Below are 20133 nucleotides of genomic sequence, written 5' to 3'. Positions count from 1 at the left end.
GCCAATCTGGATTCCCGCAAAGATCGGGTTTTCAGATGGACGTTGTATTATGATAAATTTTGACAGCAAAAGAATTGGAATTGGGAGAGGCACGAACACGTTTTTTTTATAAAACTCGTTATCAAAACTGAAACTTGGAAGGTATAACATATTTTTTGAATTTATTTGGGGAAATAATTTATTGCTACAATTTCATACCTATATAGGTATACCTACTAAGTACTTTACTAATACATTAATACATTACCACACCATTATTGTGTCAAATCATGTCACCTACATATCCTGCATCCCTAACAACAATAATATGAGACCCTAAAATATTATCAACGTACAGCCTAAACGGCTGAAGTTAGACCACGTTAGACACTTGAAATAGGTAGGTTCCTTTTATAACGTAGGCACGTCACTAAGAAATTTATAGAAAGAATTTTCTCGTACGATTTGTAAATCTTTCACGGTCAATAATTTCAAGTTTAACCGCAATCAAAACGTGATAGCATAACAACAATCATACGAATATAATGAGTTATCCCACAGAGTCAACAAAAAAGATCATTGCGTGTTATGTATTAAGTAGGTACCTATACTTTTTAGGATTCCGTACCCGAAGTGTCAACGGAACCCTATTACTAAGCCTCCGCTTTCCGTCCGTCTGTCCGACAGTCTGTCAGCGAGCTGTTTCTCGTGAACCTTAATGATTCTTCATGTTTCTCGTAGAGAGCTGAAATTTTCACAAAGTGTGAATTGCCTTTATAAAAACAAATAATAAAAATTACAAAGTAAATTAAAAAAAGAAAAAAGTATTCTACATAATCTTGTATGATGGTACGGAAACCTTCGTGTTCGTACACGAAGGTTTCCGTACCATCATACAAGACTCGTACTCGTACTTGACCGGTTTTATTAGTTTGACTTGTTCTTATGTTGTCCATTCCGTTGAAAATGGCATTTTTCTGAAACGGAACCCTAAAAAGCACAAAAATTAAAAATCGTGAGTGATTTCGTGAGTGAGTTGACTATCGAGACTATAGTCGGACTTACATCGACTAAATACATTAGTATAGCCGTTATATTCTATTCTTGGTTTCTGTTTAAATAATATTCAGCGACCATAGCGATGCTATAGCGCTACTTACAGGGGCGCAGGACAATACAGGCTCAAAAATATCCGTACACGTATAAGCTCAGAGCGCCGCCTAGACGTTCCAGAGCACTCAACGTCCCTCTTAATTAAGGGGGGCAATACTCAAATGCTACTAGCGCGTCGAATAGCCCCATTCAGACACATGCCGTCTGCGACAAGATAACGAACCTCCTCTCGACGGTTATTCCGCATGTGTTCCTTTTTTACTTTTTAGGGCTCCGTACCCCTTATAGGATCACTTTGTTGTCTGTCTGTCTGTCTGTCCGTCTGTCCGTCTGTCGTGTCTGTCAAAAATAAAAAATAGTGGGTACTTCCCGTTGACCTAGAATCGTGTTTTCTGGAACCTTTATAGTTTCGATGAGTCCCTCCATCCGTTCAATCTGTCACAGCGATTAAAAAAAAAAGTACAAGAGCTGTGAGGTTGAAATGAAGTACAGTTATAAAAACTTATTACCACTACATAGAAGCATATTTAAATTTTGAAAAAAAAATTATCTCTTGAACATGTACAAAATGCGTTAGTAGAAAGAAAAATCTGGTTCACACCCTCGAGCTTGCCCTCGAGTGATACCTATCTTATTAAAATCATTACTTATCAGAGTTTTTAGATACTTTTTTTGAAAAACTAGCGTTTTTGAAACCACCTATTTTTTTAGCAACTAGCTTGGATACGGAACCCTACCATCCGTGTCCTGGCACGCATTTGACCAGCTTTTGTATCTCTGTTTTCGCACAATAATTCCACTTGCGAGGCAAATTCTGCTTGATTAAACAGGCAATGTATGTCGGCTGTATGTGATTGTGTAGTAGCTTGCCTACTTTGTAGAAAAAGTAAAAACAGTAGGTACTATTCTATTCGAACTGAGGAATATGTTGTAATACTCAATTCTATTGAAGTAATTTATTCAGGCTGATTTATTCTGTTGATACGGACGTCTACCGTAATGTAGGAGTAAATTATGCAGTACCTAGGCAGGTACATAATATTCATTTACTTATATACTGTAACCTAGATTTATTCATTTTAAATATGAGAACACAACATACATAATATAATATCTCAAATCTCTGTTTCACCCCTTTAACAGGGCTCTCTCCGTCACTCGTTTCATACAATCGTAGTTCCAATTTCATTTGAATATTAAGCAACCAAAGTCCATGAAATTTTGCAGACATATTCTAGAAACTAATATCCATGTCTGTGGTTTTCCAGATTTCTGTTAAAATATTCGATTTCAAAGTTACGCGGTCTTAAAAATTTTCATACAAATCTTTGAACCCCTGTAATTTTAAAACTACATATTTTTAGAAAAATCTAAAACACCACAGACACAGATATTAGTTTCTAGAATATGTCTGCAAAATTTCATGGACTTTGGTTGCTTAATATTCAAATGAAATTGGAACTACGTTTGTATGAAACGAGTGACGGAGAGAGCCCTCTTAAACTGTTGTGTTTTCGTGTCGTCTTCGATCAAAACTGTTTCAACTCAAAAAACAATTTTTTCCATAACATTTCTTTTATAGGTACCTAGTTATTCCAAAAATATTAAAATTATAAAAAAAGACTGAGAAGAAAATATCGTGCTTTGAAAATTATATGATGCATAGTTACTGTTTTCCCATACAAATAATCGAGTCAGGGATCAGAAACTAGGGTTAGGCAACCTATAAAGGGAAGATTTTGACTTGAAACAGTTTTGATCGAGGGGTGCGATATATTCTTTTCTTCTTTGATACATAAGTTCCACATACAACTCGTAGCAAAATAATCGATAGATAAAAGATTTCCACTGAATAGCCGTAAGAAGTAGATATAAACGATCCCATTCATTCACCTTACTTACTTCTGGCGCTAAACCAAGACGGACATTCTATAGAATCCTTTGTGCTGTCTCACTAATGGGTTAGCGAGTACTTCACTCCTTTCTTTTCTAAGGGAAGGTGTATTTTGCTCTTTTATACTTAAAAGTTCATATAGTATATAGATGGTAGGTTTGAGTACTTCCGTGTTAATGTATTCGAGACTAGCTGATGCCCGCAGCTTCGCCCGCGTGGATTGATCAGATCCCTGCAGCATCAGGATTGAAGAGTTGGACTCCAAATTTTTTATGAAACAATGTCGCAAAGTTCCTCTATCGATTAAAAAGAAATGACGCAAATCGGTTTAGAAATCTCGGAGATTTCGGTGTACATAGGTAGAAAACACAACTCCCGTTTTGAAAGTCGGTTAAAAAAGTAGCCTATGTTACTCCCTGGTCAATTCTCTACTAGTCTGTGAAAATCCCGTCAAAATCGGTTCAGCCGATCCCAAGATTAGCCTTTTCAAACAGACAGACAGACAGACAGACAGACAGACAGACAGACAGACAGACAGACAGACAGACAGACAAAAATTTTAAAAACGTGTGATTCAGTGTTGGTATCGTTCAAATAACCATATGACCTTAATATGCGGTAGTTATTTCGAAATTACAGACAGACACTCCAATTTTATTTATTAGTATAGATGTGTTTACCTTATAAGTACGTTGTTAGATATCTACAAAATAATTTAATTTTGGACATAGGCTTCATCATCCCTACCAATTACAATCCGGGTAACTTTAAAACAAGAGTGAATAGGCATCTACTATATAAACGCGTCCCATCTCAGGCCACATTATCACTTTCCATCAGATGTGATTTTGATCAAGTGCTTGCCTATAATGAATTAAAAAAAGTTTCAAGTCAAGACTGATAAATATGTACTAACATTTATGTAAATGACTAATTAATTTTAAAATAGCGATGAAAGGATTACGATTAGTCGTAGTCGTAATCCTTGCAACAGATATCGATTTAATTTTAATCAGATCAATGCCGTAGTCTAGATTGATGAGGAGGGTGTGATGACTGGTACCTACGTGGTACCCACTACTTACCTAATAATTATTTTTTAGCTTTTAGCACATTATCTGCATCATTACTTATTATGTTTCTTTATAATAAAACTTTTTAAAACACTTATTTTTTGGATGTTAACTAACATCTGTCACGTAACATCATCTGGTAACAAGTGTAAATTAAAAACTTATAACACCCCCGACAAGTGAAGGTTACAGTAACTAGAAAAGGGCTGATAACTTTCAAACGACTGAACCGATTTTCTTGGATTATTGCTAAGAACAATCTCGATCAAGCCACCTTTCAAACAAAAAACTAAATTATAATCGGTTCGTTAGTTTAGGAGCTACGATGCCACAGACAAATACACAGATACACGCGTCTAACTTATAAGACCACTCTTTTTGGGTCGGGGGTTAAAAAAGATATAAATTACACTTTCCAAGTACACACTTCTAATAAACTAAGGTGGAAATCCGTTATTTAGGTAATAAAAAGAAAAAAAATATTATAACCATGACGATTTGCGACAATATCAATCCATCAATGACAAGTTCCGTAATATTTGAACTGTTTTCGTTCATCTAGGTACGGTTAATACCAACAATTTAAATTAATGCAAACGATTATTATCAGCACTTATGAAGTTAACTTACAATAAACAAGGCCAATAAAATAAACCTTAATGCCTTAACCAGATGAACACCTTATAAGGATTGAAACTCTAGGTTTTTTCTCGTGTCATACCTGAATCAAGTTTTTCTTTTGATCTTAATTGGTTTTAAATAAAATTACAGTCTTGGAAGGAAAGCCGATTCTTGTAAAGCATGGAATTGTTAGATGTACTCTTATCCAAGAGCTTGTGGACGTGATGCTTAAGTAAATAAATTGTTATAATTTGTCTTTGATATTGTCGTCACATTTATGTATAGTTTTATGTACGGACCTAAGTATTAATATTAACGGCCTAGTGGAGAAAAATAACCATTATTTGCGTTCAAAACCATATAATTTTTGCTTCACTACATTTTTGTATCGTAGATGAGTGTTTGATAACGCGTACAATAGCTTATTTATAAATTTAATATTACTTATCCCGGGCACAAAAAGCAGTTTAAAGAACCGTGATATTTTGTGTAATATTGTTTGCACTAACAAATTGTCTAATGTAACTTTCTATTGTTAATTTGTGTTCGAATTAAAATTGTTCCAGCTTCGCTCAGGTAGAATTTCTAAAAATTATTTTTTGTTGAAAAAACCTTCATGCAAAATTTCAAGTTACTAAACCCTGCAGCTTAAACTATACGTCGATATGACAGACAGTAAGTCCCAGTATGATGTAAAACTTGGATCAGTAAAAAGCTAAAAACACTTCTATAAAGAGTCCACCAGCTCTCGGCCTAGTCGTTTTACCGTTACACCTAGGCCACTCAAACAGGAATGCTGAACGAGTCGTAAAAACATCCATAGTTTTTACTCCTAGCCGTAGAGGTACCTACCATTGGTACCTGTACAATCGGGTGCATGTTCCTTGCGAACATTAGAGTTAACTGCTGGATCAAATAGGTTTACCCGGAGATACTATAAAAGACATTGGGGCCAAATAAACCTGCAAATATTGGGATATGTAACGAATTACAACAAAGTTTTAGTGGTTTGGTACGGGTACCTACATGGGCTAGTATTTCCCGGCTTAGACCCAATTACAGTAAACAATTCTAAACGGTTATGCCAAGTAGGTCTAGTATTTTGAATTACGATATTTTAAGATCCAGACGTTTTGCTTCTAATGCATTTAGCGTTCATGTCTGTGTAGTAATCAAAAAATTCGACTACCTGCTAAACGTAAAAGTCTCTATCAAAAGAAAGCTTTTGACTTTGAGACGACGAAAGCCCGCGAAAAACAAAGAAAATGATAAATCGACACTTTACGCCAGCCTTTACGCTAGGCTTCTTTCAAAGGGGAAATTAACAAACAAAAACATATTTTTCTCTTTAATTAAGGGAACACAATTATTTTCCTCAACTGAATTTTTATTTTGTCTTTTCATTATGATCAAAATATTTTTCACCACAGAACGTGTTTTATTTGTGTAATTGCCGAAACCAAATATCAGATACAATGAAGCCTGTAAACATTTTCAATTTTGTGGCTTTCAAAAATTTTCTAGATTATATTGTAATTAATAAATGAAACTCGAAACCTAGAAACTCATAGAAATGACCGATGCTTAATGAAACAAAACAGTAAAGTACACTATCGACCGACACTCGACAGGGTCGCCGCCCTATGATTACGGCTTGATGACTACCTTACGGGGAATTTTAAAAGACCCTTTCTAAAGCATTGGATAGACAATGCGCGTCGGAAACGTGTCCAACGCGTGGAGTCTCCTTGAAATTTTTATGTAAGGAAACTGAAGAAATGGTCACACACTGCAACATTTTCGTAGGAGTAGCGTTGCTGTCATTGCCATCGCCCTGCTCGATCTGCTTTATATCAACAATTGTTCTGCAATCCGTGTAATAAACGTAATAAATTGTTCATTTGGAATTTGCTGGTCGATTGCTACTAATTCATCAACATACATACATACATACATACATTACATCAACATACATACATTTATTGATTGAATGAATGATGAAGTCTCATAATATTGCGTTTGGCTGAATTTATGTTTGCTGTTTAAGTTCGCTGCAGCAATGCATTTTAACCAATAGCAAGATAGTATCAGCCAATCAGAGTTAATTCCGAATATCACGCTGTAGCTGTTCATTTTACCGTTTGAGCTACAACTAAAAAGAGCACTGGACGAAAGCTGATGAAAATGAAGAACTGAGTAGATTTGACTGCGCACAGGTACTGTATTTTCATACTGCGCTCAAAGTGACGGACGAACCACTTGCGCGGCGGTGCAGGCATCAGCTCAAATCCACAAACTGTCAACAATTCATTACTCACTGCGCAAGTTCAAGGTCAAAGATCTGATTTCCTGACGTCAATAATAAATAATCACTATTCAATTATCATTGGGTCGCCATACTCCTGGCGCACCCATAATCTCCGTTACGCCTTGTGTGTGTGCAAGTCTTTATAGGGAATTTTAAATCAGACCATTACAAATAGCTTCCCAGTTCCCACAATATCGATTGCTAGTATTTAGGTTATGCGACAAACTGAGATCCCTTGGCTATTTGCGTCGGCGGTTGTTGAATAGCTAATTTAAGTTTAAATGCGGTAAATCGCTCTGTTTATTTATAGTAAAGACCAGCAAAGAACTCTACGTCGGTACTTTAATTCAATAAAATTTATTGTCCAGTCCGGATACAGTTTGGGGAAATTTTATTGAATTAAAGTACCGACATAGAGTTCTTGAACTTATATAGAGTTATACTATAGAGTTATTGAGTTCTTGAAAATATATGAACGATATACAAACTGTCATGGGCAACATTTATTTTATGCCATACTAATACATAATGAAAACAATTAATACGGGCCTAAATTTGATTGGTGCCTCTCTCCGCAGTACTCTAGCCGCGGATAAACCTGTAAGTTTTACTTACGTAAGTAGCTTACATGATTAACTTACAATAAATTTACTAATGTAAGCACTCTTATAAGTAAGTACATTTACTTTAATTTTATTGTCAATTAATTATGTAAGCTACTTACGTGAGTAAAACTTAGAATTATAATCTTTTGCTCACGTGAAATTATAATAAGAATAGATACACCACCCGTCTTTGTTTTATGCAAAGCTTTTCGATTAACACAACTAACTCCTAGTCAGGCTATTATTTAATGAACATAACTTAAGTTATATATTAATAGGTAAGTATTAATAATTTGGCCTCTTATATTCATAACCTCAAAGCAAGTTTATTTAGATAGTAAATAGAGAATGACTATCATAATCGGCCTAGACACCACGTGCTTATGGACCTCGTTAGCAAACATTGATAGGATAAATCTTGGATGAAGGATAAATCATAACCGTTAATCAACTTACATCATACGTGGACGTAGTATCTACGGAGGTTTTATGCAAAAAGCGACCAAGAGAACGAGGGAGTAGCTATAAGCAACATTCTCCTCCGCCACAATACTAGACCAGTAGATCAAAAAATAAGTACGAGTATAAAAGTCTAGGTTAGTCGTCAGTCATCACCGGAAATTATCTTGCGTAAGTAGGGTAATAGTTCTTACCCAACTTACGCAAGATAATTTCAGGTGATGACTGACGGACGTTTTGTGCTAAAAAAAAAATCGAGAAGTATTTATTAATATTAGTACGTAGTGGTTGCAATATTTTCTAACACGATACTACAACAAAGTACTGAACCGATTCGGTTAAAAACTACATATATCCAATGCATTTTTTGCTTTGTCATTCCACTATTTGTTTGCCATAACAAGATCGTTATGCAGCAATAAAGCCGCCGAAATAAAGCTTCGATTTCCATGTCCTTTTTACTGTGGGGCAAACCAAGTATGTGTGCGTAGTCTTTTAGAAAATAAGGCGGAACATTTTTTTTTGAAAATAAAACAATAAATTACTTTGTTGTTTTTCTCAGGCACGGAATTCCTGGCCAGTGTGGATTAATCTCTCCTCGTGGTGCTTGGAGCGTTTATGTTGAATAATAAAAATTTTCTCTACAAACAGCACAATTTTTCATATCAAATCCGAGTGCTATGTCTACTCCTAGGCGAGTAGCTTAAGAAAGTAGGTTGTATGCGATGCCTCACAATGAGTCATTGACCGGAACGCATTAAAGAAGGCTCTATCGTATCGTATCCTCGTAGACTAGCCTACGTTAGTGTTTGTTTAAGTGTTTAACCTATGTATGGGTAGACCATTATGGTAGTGTTGTTGCAACAACATTTTTAATACCATTTAAATATTTTTTTATACTGAAGCTTTGTTGTTAAGGTGACCGTTATTTCACTACCAAACGAGTTTGTGAATAAGACTTTTTACTATTGGATAGATTTTAAAAGGATTGCCGGTTAAATAAAATATTTGTAAGTAGTCACCTACGTTATACGTAGTAGGGGGTTATTGCAAGTCTTAAAAAATGCCTTTCTAGAATAATATGTACAGATCGTTCCCCAGCTTTTAGACTTAATAGATATTCGTATAAACGATGTCGCGCCATCGTAAAAGCCAGCAAATAAAGCCGTCAAAAGCCCGTAAAGCCGAACTGTCGGTAGCGATTAAAACGGTATCCTCGTTTAATGTTATAATTATTCCAATTTACGCTGTCATCTAAATGTTTTTATTCGTTTACATTAAAAAAACCGGTTGAACCGCAAAACAGTTTTGATACTATGATATTTGCTTTGGCTTGTTTATGAGCAACAAATCCTAAATTAATTTGCATAAAATTCCAACTATGTAGAAAACTGACTTGATTGTTTTCGTCCAGATTAATTATTTATATGCTATAATGGTTTTAAAATATCAATTCATAAAGATAATGTATGTGCCACAATCTCAGATGGTTATTTATGTTTACTCAAGTTCTCCTATAGCTTACAGTTAGAAATCGCGATTATTTATTCCTAGCCTTATCTATAAACCATTTATCTTAGTCGCTATTTTTATTTCAAATCGATTAACATATTACTAGGTAGGTACTTATACATTTTAATTTTTTAGAATTTTCTAGAAAGTTCAGCGAAACGTAATTCTATCAATTCGCCGCCAGTACGGCGTCATGGTGTCGTTTAGATTGCGAGATACTGTTCGCCGATGATTGATACTAGTTGCGTTCCTAAAAATAGAAACCCTATCTTTTGTCTCATGCATAAATGAATACGGTCGTTTATGCAAAAAAAAAAAATGAAAGAATTTCTATTCTTTCATATTTTGTTACGAAAAATTTCACATAAACTTTTACAAATGCTTTTGAATGATAAAATGAATGCACCAACAAATTATTTCTTTATAAATGGGAGACAGCTAACTGCAAGTATAATGTGTTTTTTAGGTTTTTAAGCTAGCGGGAAATCCTAACGAATGATACGAAAGCAAATAAATTCATTTCAACCCCTTCTGTACCAAAATCACGGCAGTATATCTGTATTATGGCAACACTTAACACAATCTGTCACCGCACACGCATGATCGTAAAAAGGAATGCAGGTCCTCTGCGGGGGGGAGGTGGTGTACGCAGTTTTCCCCTCTGGATAAGTACCGGACCATTGGGTCAATAATAATATATCGAGTTGTTATAACAGTGTGCGTGAATTCTGATCTTCTATTATAAAATATGTGGCACTGAATTAACGATTTATAAAATCAATGAACTGTAAGATTTGTAGTATTTCGATGGTCCTTGCTCATCATCGAATGTTCCTCAACGTCATCGAGATGTGCAAAGTCGTACTAAGGGTACAATTAATGATTCTGGCTGAGTTTGTTGTGGGCTCTTCTCAGACCTGGGCGCGTTTATAGCCTCGTAGCCTTGGTTTTAGGTTTACGTAATTAATTATTAGCACTACATCATTGTGCGAATTCAGCAATTTGCAATCAGAAAGAGGACAATTTAGTACCCAAACTCAAACTCAAATCATTTATTCAAAGTCGCTACTATTGTACTGCTTTTGATGGTCAGAATTGTTAGATTTGTGGGACGACATAGTGGTGATAATTTATATATACTTGAATAAATGATTTGACTTTGACTTTGATTTCCTGTAATGAACGGGAATGCCATGTCTTCTGCGTGTTGCTTAACGATAGGGCGAATGCGTGGCGACGCGATATTAGTTCAATTCGAGTCGGTTTAGATCGTTCGCGTAAAGCCTGACGAATGGCATCCCAGAGATGGGAGAGGAAATTTAGAACTCGTTTGTCACGCAGCGTGATTTACTTGCTTATTTCCTATGTCGTGAGTAGGATTGATTTCGATTTGGTACAGGATTTGTATAGAGAATTGAGCACGTATATAAGAGAGAGAGAATTTCTAAAGGTTAAAAAGCCTTGTTGGATGTGTGAAGCAAGGATTTTTGATTCGATCTTTGAAAACAACCAATGTAATCTAGCCTGAACTGTTTCTCAACTAAGCAATTACCTCTTTGGTCTGTCCAAAACTTTATAAGTATGTATTTCGTGCCTTATCGTCACCAATTGACATAATCATGTATGTATGTACTGCTATGACTTATGTATGTAATGTATGTAGTTATGTACATGTCTATCTAATATGGTATGCTAAGGTAATGGTTTATATATTAATTTTATAAAAATATTATATATACCTAAGCAATCCTAAGATTATAAAACAAGATTCTAAAATCTGGTTTTCGTATTGCCACAACATAAAAGGTTTTTAGCCACTCGTTTCTACATTAAAGTGGATAATGATAGAAAATTGATACTTTCGAAATTCGAGAGCAAGAATGGTAATTATATAGCCGTAGGGAAGTTTAGGGCTTGATATAGCTTTGCGTGAACCAGAACTAGTGTAATTACAGACACGGAAACGCCACATCTTAGTTTTTTTATGGAGCTGGCAAAGCATTCCAACTGCACCGTTCATACGTCTAAACTGTTCTGTACAATAAATTCGGTAAATCCTCTAAAATACCTACTACTCCACTAAAATCGTCTAAAATACTAATCCACTAAAATACTGCACTTCATTTTTGTTTCACAGAATTTTATTTTAATTTTATTGCAAAGTTTTATTTAGATTCCTAATTCTTGGTTAGTGGTTATTTATATAATATGCAAAGCGGTACGCCATCGCTTAATTAGAAATTTGTATCCACAGATCACGCCCAGTTTGCATATAGGTATATACAAAGTTTTTACCCTAACTCATTTGGTAGTCTTTATGTCATTTACCATATTGTCCGCAAAAACTACTGATTTTGATAAAGTATAGGTGTTTTTGCTATTTTTTAACACTCAAACCGTGAGTTTGCACTTATAAACCTTTTACTCAAATAAAACATGTTGAAAACTCTCTTTCCTAGCAAACAAACCGCGATCGCATTGTCACATAACTTGTTGGAGATATTTTATTTGATATTTTGCAGCATTTGTTTCATATAAGTCAAAAAAACTGCCCGATTTGCTGCAGTGCGAACGGATAACTAACAAGCTTATGAAATTGTTTACATCCGACGATCTGTAAACATTTGCATATTTAAGTTTTTTGGTACAAACTCACGACTGTGCCCCCTAGACTAAACAGTCATAGGTTTTAAAAATGTTGATCATAAATTATGTTGCTTCTTTCCTTTGTTAGCTTTTAAATCGCGATCAGTATGTTTACAATTTCTTGTAAAATACTTACTCAGACTAACGTCTTAAAATTTCCTGTATACTTCTTCTCTGTATAAATAACAATTATTTATGCTTCTATAACAAAAAGTTTTCGTTATAATCTTGTTTGAACGAGCTATAATTAATTCCTACCAACATTTCTGTTTATTTTGCAAGATACTGTATCAACCGCATCATTAATTATTGTCAAAATTCTCCATCTTTGTCTCTAGTAATTTCTTGTGAACTCCGGCTTTTATCAAAATGCTGCGTAGAGAAATTTTGCGTCTAACAATATTTTAATATCAATCATGGTGTTAATCATGTTACTGTAAGCGTAAGTTTGTACCTAAATTATAATTAATGAAAGATGAAACGTTTGATGTTAATTAAGCTATTAACCGCTGCTTATGAACATTTTCTTCACCAGAGAAATTATTGCAGATCCGTTGCTGTTTTTTTTATCAGATCGTTTAGATTTTTTTTAACACACGACACAAATACTTTCAATATACTTATTTACGTAGATGTTTGATATTTTTCCTTTCAACAAACTTAGACAAACATAATTATCTAATGTACATTCAGTTCTTGACTTTATTTTTCAGGCCTTTTTATCGAAAGGCCCCTGATTTTTTCACGTTCAAAACGTTTCACTGTTTCGAATGTGTTTGTATTCGAACAATTATTACGACGGGTAATAATAATTAAATACATACCTACTTAGATACACTTATCAATAATATAATTTATTAATATGTGCGTCTTAGTAAAATATGCATTCCTAATTAGTGATACTTACTTTTAAAGCTAGAAATGATTTTCGTCTAGATCTAAGTCAAGCAATTAGTTGATGTTGACCATGAATGAGGTATGCAAATCAGAAATGTGTGACTATTTTGTGGGAAGATATAAACAGGGTAGTGCCATCTATCGGTAGATTTGGAACTAGCAAAAGTACCAAACTCGCCGATAGATGGCATTGAAGTAATTGTCGTGTATTTTATATTGCGCTAAAACGATTGGTCTGCAAGCTTATGACTACATGTGAAAAGTATTATCTGGTATCTCTGGTTTCCCTTCAAAACGTATAAATCTTTCGCCTTTTACTAAAGATTTCCGTGGAGGGGAACACTCAAATGAGTCTTAATTATTTTTTGAAAGCTTTACTTCGTAAAGCTACATAATGTCTTACCTCTTATCTATTATCATTACGCCAAGTGGTCAGCACAATTCAGTTGTGAAATTAGAAATGTGAGATAGTCGATAGAGGCTAGAGCGGTGTATCATCAGTCATTTTAGCATGCTGGTGTAATTCTGCAAAAAACTAGGTAGTACATATTATGTAATAATCAAAATCAAAATTCATCATCATTCATCTACCACTGGCTCGGTATGCCTTTCTTACCGAGATTATTCTGATGTATGCCAAAATCCAGACTCCTCTCTACAGTAACCTTCAAAGCTGAGTGCTGACTTATAATATTAGAACTTTATGATATGCGTAGGTATATTATTAACTAAATTCGCAATTTTCTTTGTTACAGATGGCTACTGCCTCATGAGAAAAGAAAAGCAGTTTTCACTACGTTAAAAAAAGGTAAATTGCATGGACTAATAATATGATAAAATAAGTATAAGTTAAGTCAGAGTCAAAACGTTTTATTTGATGAATCGTTATAATATTTTTTTTTTTTTTTTTTTTTTTTTTTAATTTTATTTTATTCGTCTAACCTACAACTTTTATACATAAAATATTTACAAAAATATAATTGTTTATAGCTAAAAAGATACATAGTATAAACGTTAATAAAAGGCTAGTACAAAAGATTTAAATACAATGATATTTTAAAAGGTTAGTAGGTAGTAAAGTGGGGTAAGATGCAATAATTAATATCAATATTAAATTAACACGTTACATCGTTAAATCTCTTACAAACTAATTAACTCCCTTACGCAGGGAGGCAATGACGTTACGACGAAAGCAGGTCGTCGTAGAATTAAAAATGTTGAGTTGCCGGTGTTTGTGATGAAGCATATTAAATTGATGACAAATGCGATTGATGAAGGAGTGCTGCGCAAAAACAGTGCGGCAGGGCTTAGTTGGAAATACGTTATAAGTGCAAGTTTTTCGTTTAGGGATTTTACAATTCACACCTATTTTTGATAATAGAGAGGTATCAGTTTTATGATTGATGATTTTATGCAGTAGCATTGTATCAAGTAGCATACGTCGGATGCACAGGGAATCGAGCCCGAAATACTTCAACTTGTCCTCATAAGAGGAATGAACAAGCTTTCTGTTGAATTTGAATAGAAGTTTTCGTAAAAAACGTCTTTGCACGGACTCAACGGTGTCAGCATACGTTTTGTGGTAAGGGGACCAAACTGGAGCACCATATTCTAGGGTACTACGAATAAGACTTTTATAAAGATGCATTAGACTTAACGGGTTTTTAAAGCCTCTCGTAATTCTGAAATCTATATATATTATGTGTAATCTATATAGCTAGACGTATTTTTCTCTCTACTACACGAATTTCGGTTGTTTTGTTTGTTCGATGGATCGTGGAGGTAACTCTTCTTAGTCGACACACAGTATTATATGCCTTTAACTGATCCCAACCGAATAAATACATATAAGTACCTATCAGATGGGCGACTATCTAAAGGCGGGAACGGCAATCGAATCGGCAATTCCGAACACGTTTAATAGATAGCACCATTAGCGATATGGTGGCCACGCTGTTGAAAAACTGAATGAGGTTTATGATCTCAATCGTCCTTTGTATGAAAAAATAAACCGTTTTTGTATGATTCCATGTCATTTTATCCACCTGATGCAGTCGGAAGATACTCACAAAAAAACATGTGTATTTTATAAAATAATTGTAACTGTCAGCAACCCGAGCGTACGTATATCTAAAGCTAGCAAAAGAGTGCAAGAGGCTAGGTAAAAAAATTTGGTACTTTTTACTGCAAAAATTAACAAAAAATCAATTAATGATTGTCACCCTACTGCACCCCAGTGACTAGTCCCTAGTGACTCACAGCCCTGAAGATACTATCCAGATTCCAGATACATTTATTTTGCGATCTTCTTTTTATCTACTTAGTTCATTTCCAAAATTATATACCTACTAGCTTATGCCCGCGACTTCGTCCGTATTGACTACAAAAAAGCCCTAATTTTAACCCCCCACCCAAAAAGAGGGGTGTTACAAGTTTGATGTGTGTATCTGTGTATCTGTCTGTGGCGTCGTAGCTCCTAAACTAATGAACCGATTTTAATTTAGTTCTTTTTTATTTGAAAGGTGGCTTGATCGAGAGTGTTCTTAGCTATAATCCAAGAAAATCAGTTCAGCCGTTTGAAAGTTATCATCTCTTTTTAACCCCCGACCCAAAAAGAGGGGTGTTAGGGTGAGGCCAAACGGACGTAATTTTTTGAGTTGTAAGTCGCGTAATTTCGGTTGCGTAATTTCTGCTTCATTCAGTTTCATACAAAAGTTCAACTCATTTTGCGTCGCCGTGTGGCACGAACTGGACTTTTGTATGAAACCGAATGCAGCAGAAATTACGCGACCGAAATTACGCGACTGACAACTCAAAAAATTACGTCCGTTTGGCCTCACCCTTATAAGTTTGACGTGTGTATCTGTGTATCTGTGTATCTGTCTGTGGCATCGTAGCGCCTAAACGAATGAACCGATTTTAATTTAGTTTTTTTTGTTTGAAAGGTGGCTTGATCGAGAGTGTTCTTAGCTATAATCTAAAAAGATTGGTTCAGCCGTTTAAGAGTTATCAGCTCTTTTCTAGTTTTCTTGTAAAAAAGAAAGGTTAGATAACCGTTAGGTTCATAATATTATGTCAATAGACAAATGTCAAGCTGTCAAGATGGACGTTGCCTAAATACATAATTATTTATTTGAAAATGATGTTTTGGAAAACTCAGATACTTTGGATCGTCGGGGGTGTTATAAATTTTTAATTTACACTTGTCTAGTTACTGTAACCATCACTTGTCAGGGGTGTTATAAATTTTTAATAAATCGATTGAATTTTTAAAAATCGTTTCCTAACGAATGGCTGCGTCATAATAACCATCTAGGTACGTGCCTTTCAGCCCGATTCGTCCAGTAGTTTTTTTTTTTTTAAAGAATATTAGCCATGTTAAATGACTAATATTCCCCTTTCCTCTCCAACTAAGCGTTAGGCTTATGCTAGGAGTAGGTACGACAATAGTGCAACGGGCGGGGTTTGAACCGTCGACCTTTCGGTTTTCAGTCCACTCCTTTACCGGTTGAGCTATTGAGGCTTACATTTGAGCTGTGCGTACATGCTAGATTAATCAGTTAGCGTTTCCTTTTATAGATTTAGATCTAGGTACGTTCCTATTGTAATTTGTATCTTTATAGGTTAATTCACCTACTTATTGAATTTTTATTTATCTATGCAGTTCACGAGCTAAAAGTTCTTTTTACTTTAATTCAAGTTAGACATAAACTTTCTCTTTCATAATATTCAAACTTTTAGCCACTGAATTCTTACGAAAATCGTTCTGGAGAACTTTGTGGACTCAACCTTACTTTCGATCCAATTTCATCTTTTCTTCATTGAGAGTTTTATAATATTCAAACTATTCTGTTATCTCGTCCGTATATGTATGTATCTATCGGTGGAAGTTCTCTGATAAGTCTCATAGGTCCACCATAGGTCTCTTGTAGGTTGTTGGGATTACTACAATATAGTGCCGCTTGGGTACAGCTTGCCTAAGTCTTTCGGTGCAGGTACCATTGCAGCATCTTGGGACCCCGACGTCCATTGTGACAGTAATAATATTTATTATTGAAAAGTATCTATTATTTACATAAATACTGTTTATTTCCTCTTTTCAGTAATCTTTTCCAAAATAGCACAAACATTAAAGACCTATGTCCACTGATAAACAAGCTGATAAAGGAAAACAGTTTGCGTATTACTCCACATCCCGTAAATTCGGTAAAATAACCGGAAATTGCCAACGTGCACTTCCATTAATTGCCGCCATTAATCTTGGACCTTAGCCGATTTTCGTCGGGACTCATAGCTGAAGAGATGGACGAAGTTTTGGTATAAGAGGATGAGCGTCATTGTACGTGATACCGTATACGAATACCTATAGATTTTTGGAACTTTTGAAAAGGGTCGGCGAAATGGTGAAGTAGGACCTAAGTAACAAATATTCTCAAAATTGTAAAAAAAATTAGTTAATTGCTCGACTCTGGTATTACTATTTTAGTACATACATAACATTTGCCTACTGTATAATAACTTAATTTTTTTAATCAAAAAGAAACATACCAGATACTCGTAAATGTATCCTAGTATGATATATGGTGACCAGATGTTTTGAACGTCTTATAAAAAACCATGAGTGAAAAATTGCCAGACATGAGAAAATTAATTAAAACGAATTTTTTATTTGATCGATTATATTTGTTACGCAGTGATATTAGTGTGCCAGAAATGTTATTACTAAAATGTCTTCCACACGAGCTAAAGGGGTATTTTATACAAAGCTCATTTTCAGTACCTACGAAGTTATGTGTAAAGGTACGTAAGGCAGTTGTCGGCGATTGTAATTGGAAATGCGTCATTTAATTTTCATACACTTTTGCCTCCACCTTTTCTGTGCTGTAAAGTTAACAATTAGTTACAGATTTCTACCACTAGCTCTCCAGCTACAGTAGGAAATCCCCGATCGTTGTGAACAGCAATAATTGTGCGAAGTATTAGCACAGGTATTAGGGGATAAGGTTTTCCCTGGCGTTCGGATGTCGGATTAACTTTGTTTGTTTAAGCCGCTTCTTGCTTGCTTTCAAGAAGCTATTAATGTTTTATCTTTTGATATCAGGTTCGAGGAGATGTTTCTGAAAGCATTTTACGATAAATGCTCCCCAAAAATACAAGACGTTACGTTTTCTGGTTGTGGCATTGTAGCTCCAAAATGAATGGACTGATTTAGTGCGATAGCGTCACACCTTACATTTTCATGAATCGATATTATGATATTCAAAACAAATTATAATGCTCATTATAATTTGATAGGCATCTTCTAGGTAAACGCGTCCTATCTTAGGCCACACCATCACTTTCCATCAGGTGTGATTGTGGTCAAGCGCTTGCCTATAATGAATAAAAAACTAAAAAAATGTTATTGTTTATACAGATGGGCCACGAGCACGTATGTCGGACGAGGCGGCGTTGCTGTAGGTGAATAGGAAGCGAGATGGCGCGGTGGGCGCAGGCCGTGCTGACGGCGCTGGCGCTGTCCGCCGCGCGCGCCTACCTCATCATCGTTCCCGACACCGCGCCGCCCGGCCACGTCGTCCTCGACGCGGCCGTCTACAAACTCGGCTCAGAGAGAACCTACACCATCGACGTACACCGCACCGCTAACTTCGTACACCACATCCTACGAGTCAACAGAACTTCTGGACTAGTCACTCTTCGTAAGCGACTGAGATGTGACGGTGTCCTCTACCCTAACCTCTTCACATTTTACGTCGACTCCACGTCCGAGCGAATCAGAGACATCGATTACTATAGCTTACCTATAAGAATACTTGTAGCTGGTGAAGATTGTAGCAGGCGACACGCTGACTTGTACGACATAGATTTCGATAGAGTCTACGATCAAAACGATTCAGCTTTACAGTACGAAGATGACAATGTAAGAGATAAAAGAGAAGCTATTTATCAAGAGAGTATAGACTGGAGATTGTTAGAAGAAGAGGAGCTAGACTCTAGTCAATATAGTGTGCTGTCCACGGCCTATCCGTGGTCCAATGCGATGTTTGAGGATTTCGCGTTTAGTAATAGAAGTAGACTAAAACGATCTCCATTAGTTCCCTTCGATATGGCCATAGATGTTAAGATAGCTGAAGCGAAACAATGGATTTCAGAGACGTACGCCAGTTTTGGGATACCAACGACGGATCGATGGCAAGGAATTTGTTTAAAGAACTCGCAATTCGTAAATTCATTGACAGCATTTCTGCCGCGGACAGTTCAAAAACAGTGTAGAGTTCAATTCTTAGACGTAAGTGATCCACGTTTTGTCATCGAGAGTAGTCAGGGCGATCTCGTAGCGAGCGGTGACGTGTGTATTCAAGAGCCAATGTGGAAGGTTTCAGTGCTTTTTACTTTCAACTGTGAACGGACAAATATTATTGATTCGGACCATAGATTGAAGATAGTGTATCACCATCAAGAGCTGAATGATACGGATATAGCAAGGCGAGTGAAGAGGGAGTTGCGGAATCAGTCTCCTTATTTCGAACAAGCTCTTTACGTCGCCTCAGTCGCTGAAGAACAACCACCAGGAGTCGTAGTCACTACTGTAAGAGCCCGGTAAGTTTTCATGAAACATTTTGATATTCAATCTAAGGATAGAGTCATAGGCCAACTGGGTTTTGTACATTAAAAGCCTTAGACAATGTAAACGTTCTAAATTCAGAAATGTGAACGGTTTTTACAATCTCGCAGTACGAAACCATGAACTTTTCAAGTCAACATAAAACGACTAGGGTATCAGTATCGTGCCCTACCTCCCAAGCGATCAATTTTGAAACAGCTAAAGTGATAGTACCTAATAACAACAAGCTTTATCATTCAAGCATGATTATAAATCTACGGCACCTTTTGTTTTGCCATCTGCAGATATGCCAACTTCCAACTTCTTAGGTTGGCAGCCGACATTTTCATGTCAATGGTTGCCAGTTAGCTCATCTCTGTAAACGACTTGCTTAATAGTCAGTAAATCAGCGCGTAAGGGTT

At 35.7% G+C, this 20133-nt stretch overlaps 1 protein-coding gene and 1 non-coding gene across 2 annotated transcripts in view; both read left to right on the top strand.

Annotated features, from left to right (window-relative positions):
• LOC123866843 (protocadherin-like wing polarity protein stan) overlaps nt 1-20133 on the top strand; it is a 179278-nt gene that overhangs the window by 114547 nt on the left and 44598 nt on the right. Inside the window, exons 4-5 of the mRNA XM_045908552.1 lie at nt 13863-13915; nt 18524-19707. Of these exons, the coding sequence (XP_045764508.1) occupies nt 18584-19707 (1124 nt within the window). The 5' untranslated portion in view covers nt 13863-13915; nt 18524-18583. The remainder of the gene's footprint in view (nt 1-13862; nt 13916-18523; nt 19708-20133) is intronic.
• On the top strand, nt 13381-13496 carry LOC123867284. Its single transcript, XR_006796375.1, has one exon. It is a non-coding gene; the product is annotated as a U5 spliceosomal RNA (small nuclear RNA).

This window comes from Maniola jurtina, chromosome 7 (genome assembly GCF_905333055.1).
Source record: "Maniola jurtina chromosome 7, ilManJurt1.1, whole genome shotgun sequence".
NCBI lineage: Eukaryota > Metazoa > Arthropoda > Insecta > Lepidoptera > Nymphalidae > Maniola > Maniola jurtina.
The sequence above is the reverse complement of the archived record's forward strand: the minus strand, read 5'-3'. Positions and strand labels throughout refer to the sequence as shown.